The following is a 19234-nucleotide window of genomic DNA, read 5'->3' on the forward strand; positions in this document are numbered from 1 at the left end:
CCATGAAGCCGGCCTGATGACTTCCCACGAATCTGTTTGCTTGTGGCGTTAGGCGGCGGAGTAGGATTCGGGACAACACTTTGTAGGCGGCATTGAGGACAGTGATCGCTCGGTAGTTCTCACAGTCCAATTTGTCGCCCTTCTTGTAGATGGGGCATATTACCGCCCTCCTTCCACTCCTCCGGTAGCTGTTCTATGTCCCAGTTCCGGACTATCAACCGGTGTAGGCAATTGGCCAACTTGTCCGGGCCCATTTTGATGAGTTCAGCTGCGATGCCATCCTTCCCAGCCGACTTGTTTCTATTCAGCAGACGAATGGCTTCCTTAACACTCATCGTTGGGAGTGGCTCCTCTACGTCGTTGGCTACGCCGGCAATGTACCTTCCCCCACCGTCTTGATCTCCTGCATGTGCGCCGTTCAGGTGTTCATCGAAGTGCTGCTTCCACCTTTTGATCACCTCACGATTGTCCGTCAGGATGCCTCCGTCCTTTGCGGGATGCGTTGAGTTTCTGATAGAACTTTCGTGTTTCTTGGGAACGATGCAGCTGCTCCAGCTCCTCGAGCTCCTCCTCCTCCAGGCGGCGCTTTTTCTCCTGGAAAATTCGGACTCGCTGCCTCTTCCGCCACTTAGTGGACCTGTTCTTGACTACTCAGAACTTCCTCTGGTAATGCAGTGTAGTTGCTGGGCGTTTCTTCTTACACAACACGAGGATCATATCACCTGTACGGGTCCGCCTTACTTCCTGGACACTTTCGACTAGGTCTGCTTGTCTGCTAGTTTGGGATCCCCTCTCATTTGTCTGCGTATGACCTTTCCTCGGTTTGAATGATCACATCGTTTCTCTCACGGATGTCACCCGTTGACTTCTTAGGTACTACCGATGCCACTTCCTTCGCCTATAGTTTGCGTTTGATACGCCTGATATTCCTAACTTTCTTGGGAGCCGAAGCAGTCAACCCCACCTCGTTAATATCACCCTACTGGATTTGAGTCTAGCATGTATGTAATTCAGTATTCCACTTGACATATTCCCGAATCTTCCTCTTGTAGGTGCTTAATGAACGCGCTACTGCAGCTACCACCCTCATTTAAGTAGGGTGATCTCATCTCACTGTTGAAGATCTGGAGCCAGCGTCTTCACTTGGTCTCAGTCAAGATTCTCGTCGACAGGTCGGATTTCGGCGGCTGGGCTTCGCCGCCACGAGTTTTTGGGCCTGCCTCTTCTTTGATGTCCTTCTGGATTTCATTCAAACGCCTCTCTGCAAATCTCGTTCTCATCTTTTCACAGCGTGTGCCCAATCCATCTCCACTTACGTTCCCGAATCTCGATTTCCAGCGCCCTTGATGACACCGGCGATTTAGTTCCTCGTTTGAGATCCAGTTGCCAGGCCAACCAGCGCCGATCATGTTCCGCAGGCAGCGATTCATAAATACTTGCAGTGTCACCGCATATGTGCACTCGTACAACAATACGGCTTTGACGTTTGAGTTAAAGATTCGGATGTTCCGAAGCCTCGAAAACGCAAATCGGGCCTTTTTGATCCGGGTTTTGATGTCTTTTTGGTACCACCATCAGGCGTTATATGGCTACCAAGATACTGGAAGCACTCCACTTTCTTAACCTGTTGTCCTACCACGAAATTAGAATGATGTGTTGATTTCCATTGACTTGGTCTTTCCGACATTGATTTTGAGACCTGCAGCCTTGGAGCTTTCGGTGAGGTCGTCAAGTTTGCTCTGCATATCCGGTTGTGTTTGGGCGAGCAAAACAATATCGTCTACCAGGTCGAGGTCGTTTAGCTGCTCCATTGTCAAACGATTCCAAGTCAAACCACGGTTTGATCTACGTTTAGATCTAATGAAATCTTTATAACTATGTTTTACATCTTAGGATTCGCTGCTTACCATGTACCTACCAAAAATTCATCTCTCAAATCGAACCAAATTAAAATATGTCGGAGCGTTCAAAAATATTCTTATCTTAACTATAACTCAAAAGTAGTAAACCAACAATCTCTTGATCGACGTTTATGATACACACATCATTTCCCTCTCCTTTCCAGAATGGTCTCAATGCGCTGCACCTCGCCGCCAAAGATGGCCACTACGAGATCGTGCAGGAGCTGCTGCAGCGAGGCGCCAACGTCGATAATGCCACCAAAAAGGGCAACACGGCACTTCACATAGCCTCGCTGGCCGGGCAGAAGGAGATCATCCAGCTGCTGCTGCACTTCAATGCCTCCGTTAATGTGCAATCTCAGAATGGCTTCACCCCCCTCTACATGGCCGCCCAGGAGAATCACGACGAGTGCGTGAACCTGTTGCTGGCGAAAGGAGCGAATCCGGCCCTGGCTACGGAGGTATGGATGATGATGATGATGGAATAAACACCGAATGCATAATAATTTCGATTTTATTTTTCCCGCTTTTTAGGACGGATTCACACCTCTGGCCGTAGCAATGCAGCAAGGTCATGACAAAGTCGTTGCGGTTTTGCTGGAAAGTGATACCCGGGGTAAGGTGAGGCTGCCGGCACTGCACATCGCGGCCAAGAAAGACGACGTCAAGGCGGCGTCCCTTCTTCTAGAGGTGAGTTTGTGCAAGAAAAGGAACGATGCGTGGTGGCCCTGAATGCTCTTTCTTGCATCCAAAACTAAAAGCGATAAATTCCATTGATTCGATTATTCCCTCGTACCAACTAGCTGCACGACGATGGGGTTTGCTATTTTTCGATTTTTTAATTATTCTCAGTGTTTCACGGTATTTTAAAATTCCAACGATCATTCATTGCAGTTTTGTTGAAATTTACTCAAAAATAAAAATCATTTCACGATTGGGGATACATTACTTACTACTTTTGAGTTTGTCGATGGAATCATCAGTTCGAACGGATTGAGCCGAGACTAATAACGTTTAAATTATCCTCTCGTTGTAGAATGAACATAATCCAGACGTGTCGTCGAAAAGTGGTTTCACACCGCTGCACATAGCCGCCCACTACGGCAATGTCAATGTCGCCCAGCTGCTAATCGAAAAAGGTGCCGATGTGAACTTCACAGCCAAGCACAACATCACCCCGCTGCACGTGGCCTGCAAGTGGGGTAAACTGAATATGGTCTCACTACTCATTAAACACAAATCCCGCATAGACAGCGTGACGCGGGATGGTCTCACGCCGCTCCATTGCGCTGCACGGTCCGGGCACGATCAAGTGATCGAGCTGCTGCTGGAACACGCGGCGGATATCATTGCCAAGACCAAGAATGGACTGGCCCCTCTTCACATGGCAGCCCAGGGAGAGCATGTGAGTGCGGCGAAAATTCTTCTGGTCAACAAATCTCCCGTCGACGACATCACCATTGACTATCTGACAGCACTTCACGTAGCTGCCCATTGTGGTCACGTAAAGGTCGCCAAACTTCTGCTGGATCGGAATGCCGATCCGAATGCCCGAGCACTGAACGGCTTTACACCGTTGCATATAGCGTGTAAGAAAAATCGAATAAAAGTGGTCGAACTGCTGCTTAAACACGGTGCTACTATCAGTGCTACCACCGAAAGTGGTCTAACGCCGCTGCACGTGGCCAGTTTCATGGGTTGTATGAACATTGTGATCTACCTGCTGCAACACGATGCTAGTCCCGATATTCCGACGGTGCGGGGAGAAACCCCACTTCATTTGGCCGCCCGAGCGAAACAAAGCGACATAATCCGGATTCTGCTGCGGAACGGGGCCTACGTCAATGCCCAGGCTCGGGAAGACCAAACGCCGCTGCACGTTGCGTCCAGGTGAGTGTCTGTCGATTATTCATAAAAAAATTCTAGTGTTTAGAAATTGTAGATAGGTAAAAAACGCCGGAATGTATGCAAAACTTTTTCAGTACACCAACCCGAATGTAGCTTTTGTTACCTTCTCTTCAAAAGTATTGGTAAAATTTTCAGGGAAAGTTCACTAATTAGTGAACTTTCTTCTTTTTTACTCGATCTTTTTGTAGGCTCAAATCTTTCCTTATAATAAGGCGTGAGAAAAAGCAAATGGTAGAAAATTTGGGAGTGCATTTGGGTACGAGAAATATTTCTGTGAATATTTGAGACCCCTCCTTCTTTCCAATAGGGAGGCAGGAAGGGAGGGAGGGGGCCTTTCTTTCAATTTTATACATAACTCAAAAACTTATCATGCAAATGGAACCAAATTTGGCATGGGATGGTATGAGGGTACAAGAAATGTTTCAATGAATATCTGGCACCTATTACTCCCTCCAGCGAAGAGATATGAAGCGGGGAGGGTGGCTCCAATAAAAAAAAATTTACATAACTGGAGAACTAATCGAGCAAATGGAACCAAATTTGGCAGGGAATTTAGGGACGAGAAATGTTTTTATGAGTATAAGAGAAATAAAAATTTTAGAGTTGTTTTGATAACTTTTGCAGTAGTTTTTATAAATTCTTACGATGTTTCATACCACGAAATGAAAGCTCACGCGAGAAGTAAAGAACAAATCGAGCAAATGAATTTAAATTTGGCATGAGATGGCATAAGGTCACGATAAATGTTTCCCTGAATCTTTGGTATCCCTCTCCTCTTCCAGTGGGAAGATAAAGGGAAAATTCGAAATCTATTCAAGGAATTGTAATACGAGAAATATTTTTTTAATTATTTTAGATCCATCGGAAAGATAGGAAGGCAGGAGTGAGCCTCCCATACAATTTTTATGGCACATCTCGAGAACAATTCGAGCAGGAGAATCCAAATTTGGCATGGAGGGTATTTGAGAACAAAAAAGGTTTCTTGCGATATTTAGTTCCACTCCCTCCTTTCGGTCGAAAGTTGGGAAAGGAGCTCCTTTTCATTTTTTTGCATAACTTAATAATTTATCAAGCGAATGGAATCAAATTTGGCCGGGAAAAGCATACAAGATACCAGAAATGGTTACAAGATTTTTTGAAACCATTCCATTCTTGCATTAGGGATATAGAAGGGGAGTAAGGAGGCTCCCATAAAACTTTTTTCACAACTCGAGAACTTATCTAAGAAATTAAACCAAACCTCACATGGGAAAGTTTCTAAGATTGTTATAAACATTTCTGCCTTGCAGGGAGGAGAGAAGTGGTAAGGAGGAGTTTCCATAACTTTGTTGTATGGTACCATGCATGGTACCATGGAAGGCTTTTCGAGTACGAAAAAAAGGGTGTTATTATCAGAAACGCCTACCTTCTTCAAGTTGCGAGGGATAGGAAAGGGGAGGGGGGCTATATACAACTTTTTTGGCATAAATCGAGCACTTAAAAAAAAAGGGTGATTGCGTGCAAATAATTCTAGACCCTCTTTTTTCAGGGCAGCGTAGGAAAGGAGACAAGTTTTTTTCATATTTTAGGCATAACTTGAAAACTTTTCAAACAAATGGAGCCAAACGTAGCATGTGACGTTATTTAGATACAAAATATGTTTTCAAATAATTTCATGAGCTCTCTTCACTTTGGAAGAGAAAGAGGGTGGAGAATCCATACGACTAAAACATTCATTTTGCCATATTTAAAAAAACTCATGAAGCTTACAAAAACACAGTAAAAATTTCAGATCTTGAAAAACGAATTTAAAGATCAAGCTTTTCTATATGAGATGAAATCATCTTTGGTTTAATTTTACGTACAAAAAAAAATAAAATTTAAATCAATTTAACAAATTTCATTTATTTTTAGAAGGTGTAGCCGGGTCAGCTAGTTATTTATATTGTTCAGACTAGAAATGTATCGAATAGTTCTATTTTTTCTATTGAAATAGATGAATGTCTAATTTTTGCTAGATGTCATCAAAATAGTTGGCAAAAAGAACGATGATCTCTAACCTCAAGCATAAAATACTTTCTACGAAACTTATCTACAATTCCGGGTCTGAACGGTTTTTGAAAAACTAGGGAAAATTTGAACAGAAACTTGGCATTATTCTCAAACATACAAGAGGAAAAGGAAATAAAAATACTTCTAATTAAAAGTTTTTATCGAACTACAACAGCAGTGTTCAAATCGAATCTAACGAATAAATTTACTCTAAAAAATCGTTTGATAACAATAAATTTTTAAATTTTTAAAGAGACATTTTTTTTTATTTGATTCATTAAAAATTTGTAAACACCCGGTTAAAATGCGGAAAGTTTAAAAAAAAATGTGGCCTTCGCGGTTAGATTTAACTTTTCTCAAATTCTTTATTTGGTTTATGAGCAAGCCTGGATATATCAAGTAAATTAAGAAGAGAATAAAGCTATCTACAGTGAAAAATACACGGATACATCTAAAATGTTTTACTGAAACCATAAGTTTTTTATGATTCCAAATGTTTTTCAACATAATTTTTGGATATTTTATAAATTATCCACCATGAGTTGAAAAATTTGAGATGTCTGTTTCTGTATGAATTTGAAAAAATAAATATTCGGCCTAGCTCAACTATTCGGTGAGCCGAATTGGCTTAACGGTATTTTGGCGGTATTCGGCGCCGAATATTCGGCCGACCGAATACTCGGTACATCTCTTCAGACCTTCAGACCTTCAAAGCATTTTGCAAAATCATAAACATTGCAAAACAAAAGTGACAAAAAAAATAAAATAAAAAATTACAAGAATAATATAAATAACAATATGTAGAAGTACCAAAAATTTGAAATTTTTTAAAAAAGAAAAAAAAAACTTAACCATTTAAAGAAAAAAACAAAAATGATTAAAACTACAAAAATTACAAAATAAAAATTGACAGAAACGACAATAAAGATGAAAAATCACCAAAATATTTCTGAAAAATACAAAAGTGATAAAAATGATAAAAATAACTAAAAGTATAAAAAATCAAAAAATAATGGCAAAAATTACATAAAAAGAATTTTATTTATCTAGGTACTGATTTTCAATTTCCAGAGTCTGCTTCTAAATTCGTTTTGGCTCAGGATTTTGATTTTGAATTACCATTTTGTTATTTAATAAATTGAATTTCCATTTTGGTGTTATCCTATATTCAATTTGAAATCTTATTCTGATGTCTTTTTCTTAATTTTTAATTCAGAGTTCTGGTTATAAATTCTCTTTTTGAAATCTGATTCTTACTTCTAATTCCAATTATAATAATAGAAATTGATTTGGAAATGTGCCTCCAAAAATTGGTTGGAATATGAAATAATTAATTTTGAATTCTAATTCGGAATCCGAATCTGAAATCAGAAACCTGAACCTGAATCTGAAATCTAAACTTGAAATCTGAATCTGAAATCTGAAATCTGTATTTGACATTTAAGTCTGAATTTTGAATCTGAAATCTGAAGCTAGAATCCGAAATCCGAATCTGAAATCTAAATCTGAAATCTAAATCTGAAATTTGAATCTGAAATCTAAATTTAAAATCTGAATCTGAAATCTCAATCTGAAATCTTAATCTGAAATCTGAATCTAAAATCTGAATCTGAAATTTGAATCTGAAATCTTAATTTAAAATCTGAATTTGAAATCTGAATCTGAATCTGAAATCTGAATCTGAATCTGAAATCTGAATCTGAAATCTGAATCTGAATCTGAAATCTCAATCTGAAATCTGAATCTGAAATCTGAATCTGAAATCTGAATCTGAAATCTGAATCTGAAATCTGAAATCTGAATCTGAAATCTGAATCTGAAATCGGAATCTGAAATCTAAATCTGAAATCTGAATCTGAAATCTGAATCTGAATCTGAGATCTGAATCTGAAATCTGAATCTGAAATCTGGATCTGAAATCTGAATCTGAAATCTGAATCTGAAATCTGAAATCTGAATCTGAAATCTGAATCTGAAATCTGAATCTGAAATCTGAATCTGAAATCTGAATCTGAAATCTGAATCTGAAATCTGAATCTGAAATCTGAATCTGAATCTGGAATCTGAATCTGAAATCTGAATCTGAAATCTGAATCTGAAATCTGAATCTGAAATCTGAAATCTGAATCTGAGATCTGAATCTGAAATCTGAATCTGAAATCTGAATTCTGAATCTGAAATCTGAATCTGAAATCTGAAATTTGAATCTGAAACCAGAATCTGAAATCTGAATCTGAAATCTGAATCTGAATCTGAATCTGAAATCTGAATCTGAAATCTGAATCTGATATCTGAATCTGAAATCTGAAATCTGAATCTGAAATCTGAATCTGAAATCTGAATTTGAAATCTGAATCTGAAATCAAAAATTTGAACCTGAAATCTGAAATCTGAATCTAAAATCTGAAATCTGAAATCTGTATCTGAAATCTGGATTTGAAATCTGAAATCTGAAATATTATGCTGTTATCTTAATCTTAGAAACGGAAATTTCATTATAATTCTCGGTTATGAAATCTTTGATCTTTTTTTCAAGTAGGTTCCTTGAAGTAAATAGACTAACAAAGTTTACAAAGCATCACGAATCACATTCCCAAGCAAGTTTAAAATACTCAAATTCTACAATTTATCTTTCAGAATCGGAAACGTTGACATCGTGATGCTGTTGCTGCAGCACGGAGCCAAAATCGACTCGGTCACCAAGGATAACTACACTCCACTGCACATCGCAGCCAAGGAAGGTCAGGATGATGTGGCTGCTGCTCTTTTGGACAACGATGCCAACATGGAAGCTGTCACGAAGAAAGGTTTCACCCCGCTTCATCTGGCGGCCAAGTATGGTAACTTGAAGTGTGCCCAGCTCCTGCTAGATCGAGGAGCCAAGGTGGACGTCCAAGGAAAGAATGGCGTAACGCCGTTGCACGTTGCTAGTCACTACGATCATCAGAAGGTTGCGCTACTGCTCCTCGAGAAGGGTGCATCTCCGTACTCTCCGGCCAAAAACGGCCACACTCCGTTGCACATCGCGTCTAAGAAGAATCAAATGGACATCGCCAATACTCTCATCGAGTACAAGGCCGACGCCAACGCGGAAAGCAAAACCGGATTCACTCCGCTGCACCTGAGCGCCCAGGAAGGACACCGAGACATGTCGGACCTGTTGTTGCGAAATGGTGCCAATCCCAACCACCCTGCCAAAAACGGACTCACTCCGTTGCATCTTTGCGCACAAGAAGACCATAGTGATATTGCTAAGACCCTTCTGGATCAGGGGGCCCAGATTGATCCCTCGACAAAGACCGGCTTCACTCCCCTCCACGTGGCGGCCCACTTTGGTCAGATCAATATGGTTAAGTTCCTGCTCGAAAACGATGCTAACATCGAAATGAAGACCAACATTGGCCACACCCCGTTGCATCAGGCGGCGCAGCAGGGTCACACCTTGATCATCAATTTGTTGTTGAAGAAAAAGGCTAATCCGGAAGCTGTGACCAATAGTGGTCAAACGGCTTTGTCCATAGCCGACAAACTCGGCTATATTACGGTGGTGGAGACGCTGAAGGTGGTTACGGAAACCAGTGTCACTCAAACTGTGGACGAGAAGTTCAAAATCGTTGCTCCGGAAACCATCCACGAGACGTTCATGTCGGATTCGGAAGATGAAGGTGAGTTTCGAATTTAGATATTTTCAATCGAAGAGAGCAACATATTAGCGGAATGCTGCTTCAATTGTGAAGTGTTTTAGCTGCTCGTTGTGTATCGTTTGTGGTAGTTGGAAGTTTACTAAATTTTTTTAATCGAGGCAGTTTTCTTCTTAACTGGGATAGTTCTGTTCATGTAAATTCCAGTTTTGTGCTTGATTTCTGTGGTCAAACTGGTAACATAGGATGATTTTTACCAAATTAACGCGATCTACTTCGTTTTTTGAGGACTGTTCGTTGTATCAAACACTGAGATACACCGTTTTTTATTGCAACAGTGTCCACTCCATTTTTCGGTCACAGCCAGACTTTACTTACCTTTGTCGGAAAGCATAAAAACATGTTTTATTTGTTTTCTCTGAGTTCTATGGGTTTTTGGTATCGATTTTACAAAGTTTTCCTTTTTTTTAACCAAGTCATTCTTGACTGTATATCTACGATTAAGGCATTAAAAACCTTATCGATTGTGGTTTCTAGAGTTCATATGGAAATTATGCTACTGCCACTTTTGCAGCAATTTTGTGGTTTTTTATACTTAAAGATCTGCTGATGTTTCTAGCAGCTTTAAGTATAAAAAAGCTGGGCTTGTGGTGAGTTTCAGTTAGAGCGCTACTTTATTGCTTAATGGTCGTATATCTGGAAGGGCTAAAACGTTTAGTGAACTCTCTGGAGCCACGTTTGAACTTGTTTAGTATTTATATGGGTCTGGGAACGTAACCGGGCTTAAAAGTATCTTAATAACTTTGTATGTAGTATGTAGGTATTCGTTGTTGGTTAGCTCTTTCAAATTGGCTAAATTTTCCATTGCACTTTTGAGGATGAAAGCATAAAGCAACTCTTGATTCTATCAGAATAAAAAATCTCCCAAAAGTTAGGTGAAATTTTATCTGCATCTGCTACGCTTGCAGAGGAGAATCGACGATGGACATTGTCAAGATTTACGAAAGCTGATTTTTTCATATTTTTGTGTTTAAGGCATTTGGACTGATTCCAAACAAGATAAAAAAATTTATCCTTAAGGAAACAATTAGTGCAAGCTACATAAGTAGCAATTCTGCGTGGTTCTTGGAATCCCGTAGATTACATGTTCTGCCTTAACAAGCGTTCCACTGGTAGCGGCTTTATGGCCTTTTTAGATGAGCGTGTCTCGACTGACATTTGCACAGGGTATTTTTTTTTTTTTTTTTTAATTTTTTTATTGGCTTTACCTCTATAACATAACCGGCCAAGTGTTAATTACTCTTCTACTTACATGTCTATTTTACATTCAATTACAAAATTAGCTATCGTTTTATATAATTCAATGTCTTTCTTTTTTAGTATCAAATGAATATCGGGTGGAATTCCTTTTTTCATTAAAATTCGCCAAATAGGTCTACGAAGATTTTCAAATCTGCTGCATGCGAAGATAATGTGATCAGGATCTGCGATGGATTCGCCACAACTGCACGTCGCGTCCAATAGGATACCATTTCTAGTCAGATGAGCAGGGAGCCGTGAATGATTTGATATTAATTTGGAAAGGATTACAATTTGTCTGCGGTTGAGATCCAAGCTACTAAACCATGGTTGGAGCGAAACGTTAGAGATGATGCTGTGACAGAAACGTCCTTTAGTTCCTGCATTCCACTTTGCTTGCCATTTGTGCACTGTTGTACGCCGAATCGGAAACTGGATGTCGAATGATGTTAAAATATAATCTGCTGTACCACCATTGATGCACGCACTTTTCGCCTCTTGATCTGCCAACTCGTTCATTGGAATACCTCTGTGAGACGGAACCCATATCAGATGGATCTCGTGCCCCATTCTTTGTCCTTCAAGAATGGAAGCTTTTATATCGTACCAAGCAACGGGATATTTTTGATTGATGTTGATTTTTTGAAGGCTCGTGAGACAACTCAAACTATCGGTTAGAATAATATACTGAGCAACAGGAAGGCTTACGATCATTTTCGCAGCATGCCTGATTGCTAGAAGCTCTGCCATATAAACTGATGCTTTACTGTCGAGTTTGATCCCTTCTGCAGGCGCTCCAAAACTATTTACCACAGCATAACCTGTGCCGTGTATATCTTTCGACCCGTCAGTTGCCAAGATTTTCGCGTTGGCATACACTTCCAAGAGATAGTTTGAAACCAAATCAGCTGCCGATGAGTTCTGGTGTTCTGAACATAACCGTTTAACAGTGAGATCAATGGATATTATTGTTCTTACAACTTCACGGTTGACCATGTAGCATGGGAGATTATTTAGAGGCTGTTCAAGTGGAATAAATTCGTTAAGCATTCTTATGGCGCGGTGTATTCCCGTAGCCACTAAGCCACCTTCCAAGATCGGTCTGGAGTATTGACCATGCCAAGAAGAAAGTGACGCTCTTTTATTTACAAAACGCATGACAGCAAGTTCTCTTCTTTGTTGCAGCGGAATAATACCAGCCATCACTTCGAGTGAACCTGTGTGGGTGGTTTTTGTGGAGCCCAAACAGATTCGAATTCCTGCCCATTGTAGTCTATCCAAAACGATGGCTTCTTTTTGTGTTAACTCCGTCATAAATATGGAACCGTATTCCAATATTGATCTCACACATGACTTGAAAATAGCTAACATTGCTGCTGGATGTGCTCCCCATGACTGGCCCGATATGCTTCGTAGAAAGTTAAGATACGGAGCCGTACGTTTTTGTACCTCTCTAATATGACACGACCACGACAGATTTCGTGTGAGGTACATGCCGAGTAACCTCAGGGATCTGACGTATTCCAAAGTGCAACCGCCGATATTTATTTCTGGGGGATTATCGCATTGTTGTGTCGAGATCAGAAGGCACTTACATTTCGTGGGCGAAAGTTCTAACCCAAGGTCGAAAATATTTTCCACAACTATATCCACTGCCCTTTGGAGAGATTCGCAACTATGCTCCAGCGAGGTTCCTCTTACAGCAATTGTTGTGTCATCGGCGTAATTTACGGTTATCACATCAGGAGGGACACTGTTGATCAATCCACTGATCACAACATTAAAGCATAACGGACTTAGTGGAGATCCCTGAGGAAGGCCTTTCCACGTTGTCCTAGATATTGAATCTAATCCATTTGAAATGCACAAATTCCTTTCTTCAAAAAGATGGAAGATACTTCTTACTAGGCATTCAGGGACTGTTAATGAGCGTAATTCGCGGACCAGAACATTAATTTCCACGTTGTCGTAGGCGGCTTTGATATCGAGGCTACATATCACCACATGCTCTCTTCTTTTAGCTTAGCTTAGCTTAGTTGACTACTCATATCCACCTTAAATCATTGAACTTGAAGTGCTTAGATATGATATTTTATTTAAAACTTCAGATAAAATATTTGATCAAACTTTGTTCAACTTACGCACTTCATATTCCATGATCGCTGGCGTGGCTAAGCAGAACAAGTTCTACCTCGCCAATGGTTGCTACTCCGTGATTGATCGAGGCCATCAGCTTTGTTCAAAGGCCAAAAGAATGGTGCTTGGGACTAGCAGTTCATTCACAATGCACAAAACTCATGCTCTCCCTTTGAAAATGATCAATAACGGCGCCGGCCACGTCCTAGTAGTCAATGAGGAATGAAGGAAGGATTGTTAGTAGGATACTTCAAAGAATCAATCAACACCTTTTTGTCCCTTTATATTTCAAAGATTAATTTAGAAAAAATTAGGAACAAAAAAAAGTCAATATCTCCAACTATAGAAACCGTCTATACGTCTGCGAATCTATATTGAAATATCCCAGGAAAGGGTTGTGTTAAAAGGGGAAAGGTTAAAGATCAGGATCCATTTTGGTCAATGGTGCGATCGAGTTTTCCTACACCTCCTATGCTCTTAGATTTTTCCTAAGGAAACTCCTATTTCTATCTTTGAGGCGGTGATAAAAGGATTCAAAGTAAAGTGAAAAATGTGTATAAATTTTCTTTAAACTATCTTGTTTTCCTAATTGCTGATACAGTGATGTGTTTTAAAAAACGACCTTTTAGATTGAACATACTTCTATCAAGCCTCCAAGAATATTTATAAGGAGATATTTAAAATATTAAAGTTTTGTTAATGGATGAAGTGAATCTCCTTTTTTCCTTTTAATTTTTAAATTGTTATGGAGGTTGTGATAACTGAATAAGATCGTTTTCGCAAACTCATCAGTTCAATTCGACTCTTTGCCTCAGTTTGTTTTCGCGATTGCACGAAAAAAAACAAATCAAAATGTGTAGAAATTAAATGATCTAAAATTCATAAAAGAATTTAACATTTGAATGTATTCGGAGGAACTGGAAGATGGAATATACTCACTTATGATATTAATGGTAAAAACAAATTTTAATAATATACTTCCATATATATAGTTTTTAGATTTCTTGCTTTCAAAATACTAAGCCGATGAAATTCTACTTGTTTTAATACTGTCGAGATTCAACTGAAAATATTAAACTATCAAAAATTTATGTTCCTACTCAAAATTGATGGTGGTTTTGATAATAGAATAACTCATATTAAGCTGAAACCAGAAAATTGTCTTTTTCGAAAATGTGAAATTTCATAGATATTCATGATAGATATACTCTGATAGTAGACTTTAAGTATTTTAATATTTGTGATAAATTGTGGGATAGTGAGAGCCCTTAACATCGTACTAGTAGGTTTCTTGATAAACTACGAACAATAAAAAAAACGAAACTAAACAAAAAATACTGACTTTGGGGCATTCTGTTGATCGATTTGTTTTTAAACACCTCGAAGCCTATGCTCTATTCCAGTATTCCAGAATTCTAAATGAAATATTGGGCCATTCCAACCAGTACACAGCAAGAACACCTTTTGTGCCTATTTCAAATGGTCGTATGCTGAAGTCTCAATTTTTCTATCTCCTAATAAAACTTTTGAGACCTCTGATACACTTAGATTGAATGGAAATTGCCTGTCATTACCATCACTTTGCTTAAAAGATGTATACAATCCCGAACGATGTGACAGAACAAGAATCTCGACTTTTATAACATTTGTACTTCTAGAAAAATGTGGATGAACTTAAAGTTTTCATAAAATTTGATAAGTACATTGCATACTTTAAATTCAATGAAATATTTTCAAACCTTGCGTTTAATCCTAAGACTATTTGGCGTATATTTCTGTACTTTCTCGGTTTTGAAACGATAAACATAATTTCGAACATAATGTTCTGCCACTCAAAATTGAGGTTGGGATCAAACAAATTTTAAAATAAACACTCACAACAGCATAAATGATTACACTCAATTAGTGTGATACAAAGGCAAAATATGAAAAACCCGACTTAGCTTGGCTTTTACTGCAACACATGCATCAACGTTCTGGCTCTCTTGCTAGTAGAGCACACCGGTGGTTGTCTGGAGGGCAAAGGACTAGCCCTCTTCTCAAAAGGTATTTTTCGCATGACTTCACACTCTAAAAAGCACTTCAGCATAAATCAAACACCAAAATAACAGCTTTTCAAAACAATTTCATGAAAACAAAAAAATTTAAAACTTTCACTAGCGAACGAAACACCAAATTATGAATTTCCGAAAAATTTTGACAAGCGAAAAAAAAAACGCGTCTTGATTTTATGATGTTACTTGATTTCTAAAAATTCATATTGTATACAAAACGAATCATGAATGATTAGAATGCTTTCTTGTCTAAATTTGCGGTTGGAGTTGAATTGATTTGGTAAAAAAGAAATAATCAAATTACTGAATTCTGAAAGTAATTTCTGGATTATTATAAAAATTACATGAAATTTTATTCATTCAGCAAACGATTGTTGCGAAACATATGGCTTCTATATAACTTTTTCTAAATAAACATTTTTGTATAATGAAGTGACATTAAATATACATATAAGGTACGTATTTAAACATCTAGAAATAATATTTTATAATTGGGCTACCCACGGAATCATCTCAATTTTGATTACAACAAAATTAACCCTAACCGACTCCAGCACCTGGGAGACTCAAGACATGTTTGAAGTCATCCGAACAAGATGGGAGATCCGCGACCCCGCCGGGGCAATCAAAACTGTTCACCCACAGCCCCAACCGCCTGGTGTTGGCTAATCTCTAGAAACCAATCAAAGTAGGCTGGACGATTTCGCAGCACCTCCTACCTGAATGATTTATACACAAGCACACGTTTCAGACTTTCGACGTAAACGAACATACAAAATAAAATATTAGACTATGCCAAGCTCAAACTTCAAAATATATATTAATGTTGAAAATATGATGTCTGCAAATAAATAAAACATTGAACACTGAAAAGAGCACTTTTTCAATGACCAGCATATTTCAATCCTTCAGTTAAAATTTTTCAACTGAAATTGTAAAAAATATACATATGCCCATATAATATCTACTATTAATAAATCAAGCACAAAAAAAAATTTACTGTAAGTGATATCAATTCAGAAAAATAAAACATTATTTGTGATATCACTTGAAACAAAATATAAACTTTTCTATTCTTTGAACAAAACTGAATCATGCTATTTTTGAATTCAAACACGTTTTTCTCTCAGCGGCTGAGTTGACGAAATGAATGTAAACATGTTCAACAAAAAGTATGGGTAGTCAATTAAGAATTCCTATAAATGCCTAATAAATACAGAAAAAATGCCATGGATGTAGAAATTGTACTTAGCTGTGGTGCTGTTTCTCGTTCGTCTGATGCACATCGGACCAACATCCTCCGTACAGGCTGATGATGATGATGATTCTTTTTCAACACAAATTCATCATAATCTTCATAAAGTTTTCTACACGCACAGATGTTTCGTCACTATTTTATCTCGTAATTTTCACAATCAAACAATTTGGAACTTCACAATTTAATTTTTCAGAAATTTCGAGCGATAAAATTTTATTTTTCAGAGCTCTGAGCACTATAAAAACAACAACGATGTTCAGTGCAATAAAAACTGATACATGATTTCACCCTTGTCTCTTTCTCTTATCAGCAGTGACTTCTTCTTTGTATCTCATGAATCAATCATCAGTTGATTATTGGTATCAAAAATCAAAACTTTCTCTCGAAAATGACAGAAAACGACAAAATTCAACGCAGAAAAAACAAACGCGACCGCACTCGACCAAGGCCTACTCGTCTCCTCTATCACCACATGCTCTCTTCTTTTCAAAGCTAAAGAAGCTTCATTAATCAGGGGAAACAACGCATCCATTGTTCCTCGTCCTTTCCTAAAACCGTTGATAGCTGAAGGGAATAAGTTGTTGTTTTCGATGAAATGTTCTAGTCGATCTTTGATTATGAGTTCATACACTTTGCGAAAACATGAAGCTAACGCGATTGGGCGAACAGCAGAAGGAGAAATCGGATCATGACCACTTTTAGGAATCGGTACAATTTTAAAGGTTTTCCAGCTTTCCGGAATTCTTCCTGAAGCAAAAATTTGGCAATAGATTTTTCGCAACTGACTAAGCGCCGCCCATGGGAGATGATTTATGACGGAATATGGAACACCATCCAAACCAGGAGCCGAATCTTTACCGATTTTTAAAACTGCTTGAATATCCGATACTGAGAATGGTAAACCAGTTTGAGGGCAACACGAACATTGTAGAAAAGCCGGGGGTGGATTTTTGGCAGATGAGGGAGCCAACTTGTCCAAAACATCGTTGGCCAAATTGTCCGAAATTCTAAGGTTTTTTGATGGCTCTCCGCGCCCTTTGAATCTTCTAGCCATCCTCCATAAGGTTGTGAGGGACGTAGAACTATCACAACTATCACAAAAATGTTGCCAACTTTTCCTCTTCTTCTCGCGTACCAAATTTCTGAACCTTCGTTCTGTATTAGCGTACCCTTCGTAAGCTTCGGTTGACAGCTCTCGTTTCCAAGCGCGGAAAGCAACTCTGGTGGCTTTCTTCGCTTCTGTTAGCTCTTCGTCCCAATAGGGTTGCGGTATTCGGCGAGTGTGGTTCGAGTTTACTGATGGACAGGATCTGCGCAGTGCTTGCCAAATCAGCTCAAAGAAGACATCAAAGCTATCCGGTTCTCCATTTTCGACGAATGATTCCTCGAGGCTTCCGGTAAAACGTTCCCAGTCGATTTTCCGAACATTGATTCCAGAGTAGAATTTCATCGCGCATGTAGTACTCGAATGAAAAACTATCGGAAAATGATCGCTTCCATTTGGTGAATCCAAAACCTCCCAGTCGAAGCACAAACTAAGGCTCGAAGAAACCAGCGTGATATCAATTGCGCCCCACGACCGGTTTACATCAAACCTAGTTGGCTGACCATTGTTGAGAATGACGAGATGAGATGTTTCGATGGCTTGATGAAGACGGTCTCCACGTGTGTTTCCATGATCGCTTCCCCATAGGTGATGTTTTGCGTTAAAGTCTCCTCCAATGATGCACGGTTTCGGAACGGTTGATAAAAAATTATCAAACTGAGTCTGCGATATGTTGGCTTGCGGGTGTATGTACACAGATACAATAGTGATCAACCCGGAGATGTATTTGATCTGGCAGGCAACGGCTTGAATATCCGCTGACAGTGCAATAGGAAATGCTACGGGATTCAGTTCTGAACGAATCGCGATGTCTACGCCCATCGAGTTTCGTCTGTGATCTTTACGAAAAATGGTGTGCTGCGGTAGACTAAAGTTTGTGTGATTGTCGAGATGTGTTTCACTCAAAAGCGAAATATTGATATTGTGTGTATTTATGAGCTGGATTAAAGATGAGCGTTTACTATTTATCCCTCTACAATTCCATTGTAGACATTGCAGAGGAACGGTGGCTGTTAAAGTGCTCGGTGTGGTGTTTTTCATAATCTGAGATTAGCAAAATATCCTTTCATTTTATCACTTACAACATCCGAAATTCTCTCCAAAACCATTTGTTGAATTTTTTGTCGAGTTTCAACATCTTCCTCAGGAACTTCCAGAGCCTCTGCAACGATATCGATGACCTCAGTAGATTCAATCGTCGATCGGATCGAATCGCAAACCCCGTCAGAAATGTTAACTTCAAGTTGGGGAAGCTCATCGTCCGAATCGACATTATGACGACGTTTGCTGGAAGGATTAGACCCATTCTTGTCAACATTACTTGTTTGGCAAGCAACTGCCACGGTGGATTTTGTTGTTGGTTGGGAGATGATAGTTAGTGAGTTTGATGATTCATTTGAAGTTGTTCCACAAAACCAATCGACACGTCCTTGTGAAAAAGTGTCGCGCCGCTCTTTATCGGTTTTCTTTTTTTGAATTATTTTCGGACAAAGCTTGTGATCATTGGCCCGATGGGAGCCCAAACAGTTAACGCACTGGGGCTCACTATTTTCACATGCATGATCTTCGCCGCCCACTTGCTCCAAGCATTGGTTACAGCGTTTAGCACTCTTGCATCCTTTTTTATCATGTCCCAAGCGCCAGCAGTTACCACACTGGCGGACAGGATAAATGTACTGCTTAACAGAATAAAGCACTCTATTCAACTCGATGTGAGTAGGTAAACTCTGCCCAGCGAAAGTAAAAATCACCGTAAACAGGGCTTCCTCTTTATCATCAGCTAATTTTCTAAGCACACGACGAGCATGAACTATCTCCGGGTTATCAACTTGATTCGACTTGCGTTTATCGTACGCATTAGCAAACTTCAATTCTTCATCACAAATATCCGGCTCAATATA

The 19234-nt window shown here is 39.1% G+C and overlaps 1 protein-coding gene across 7 annotated transcripts in view; it reads left to right on the forward strand.

The window, feature by feature from the left end:
- Window positions 1-19234, forward strand: part of LOC129748672 (ankyrin-3-like) — a 281828-nt gene that overhangs the window by 161308 nt on the left and 101286 nt on the right. For all 7 annotated transcript variants that reach the window (XR_008737787.1, XM_055743345.1, XM_055743348.1 and 4 more), the window contains 4 exons: window positions 2066-2362; window positions 2436-2591; window positions 2938-3791; window positions 8478-9505. Coding sequence is in view for 6 of the 7 variants with exons in the window: in XM_055743345.1 (XP_055599320.1) it covers window positions 2066-2362; window positions 2436-2591; window positions 2938-3791; window positions 8478-9505 (2335 nt within the window). In the remaining variant the exon portion in view is untranslated. The remainder of the gene's footprint in view (window positions 1-2065; window positions 2363-2435; window positions 2592-2937; window positions 3792-8477; window positions 9506-19234) is intronic.

This window comes from Uranotaenia lowii, chromosome 2 (genome assembly GCF_029784155.1).
Source record: "Uranotaenia lowii strain MFRU-FL chromosome 2, ASM2978415v1, whole genome shotgun sequence".
Lineage (NCBI taxonomy): Eukaryota > Metazoa > Arthropoda > Insecta > Diptera > Culicidae > Uranotaenia > Uranotaenia lowii.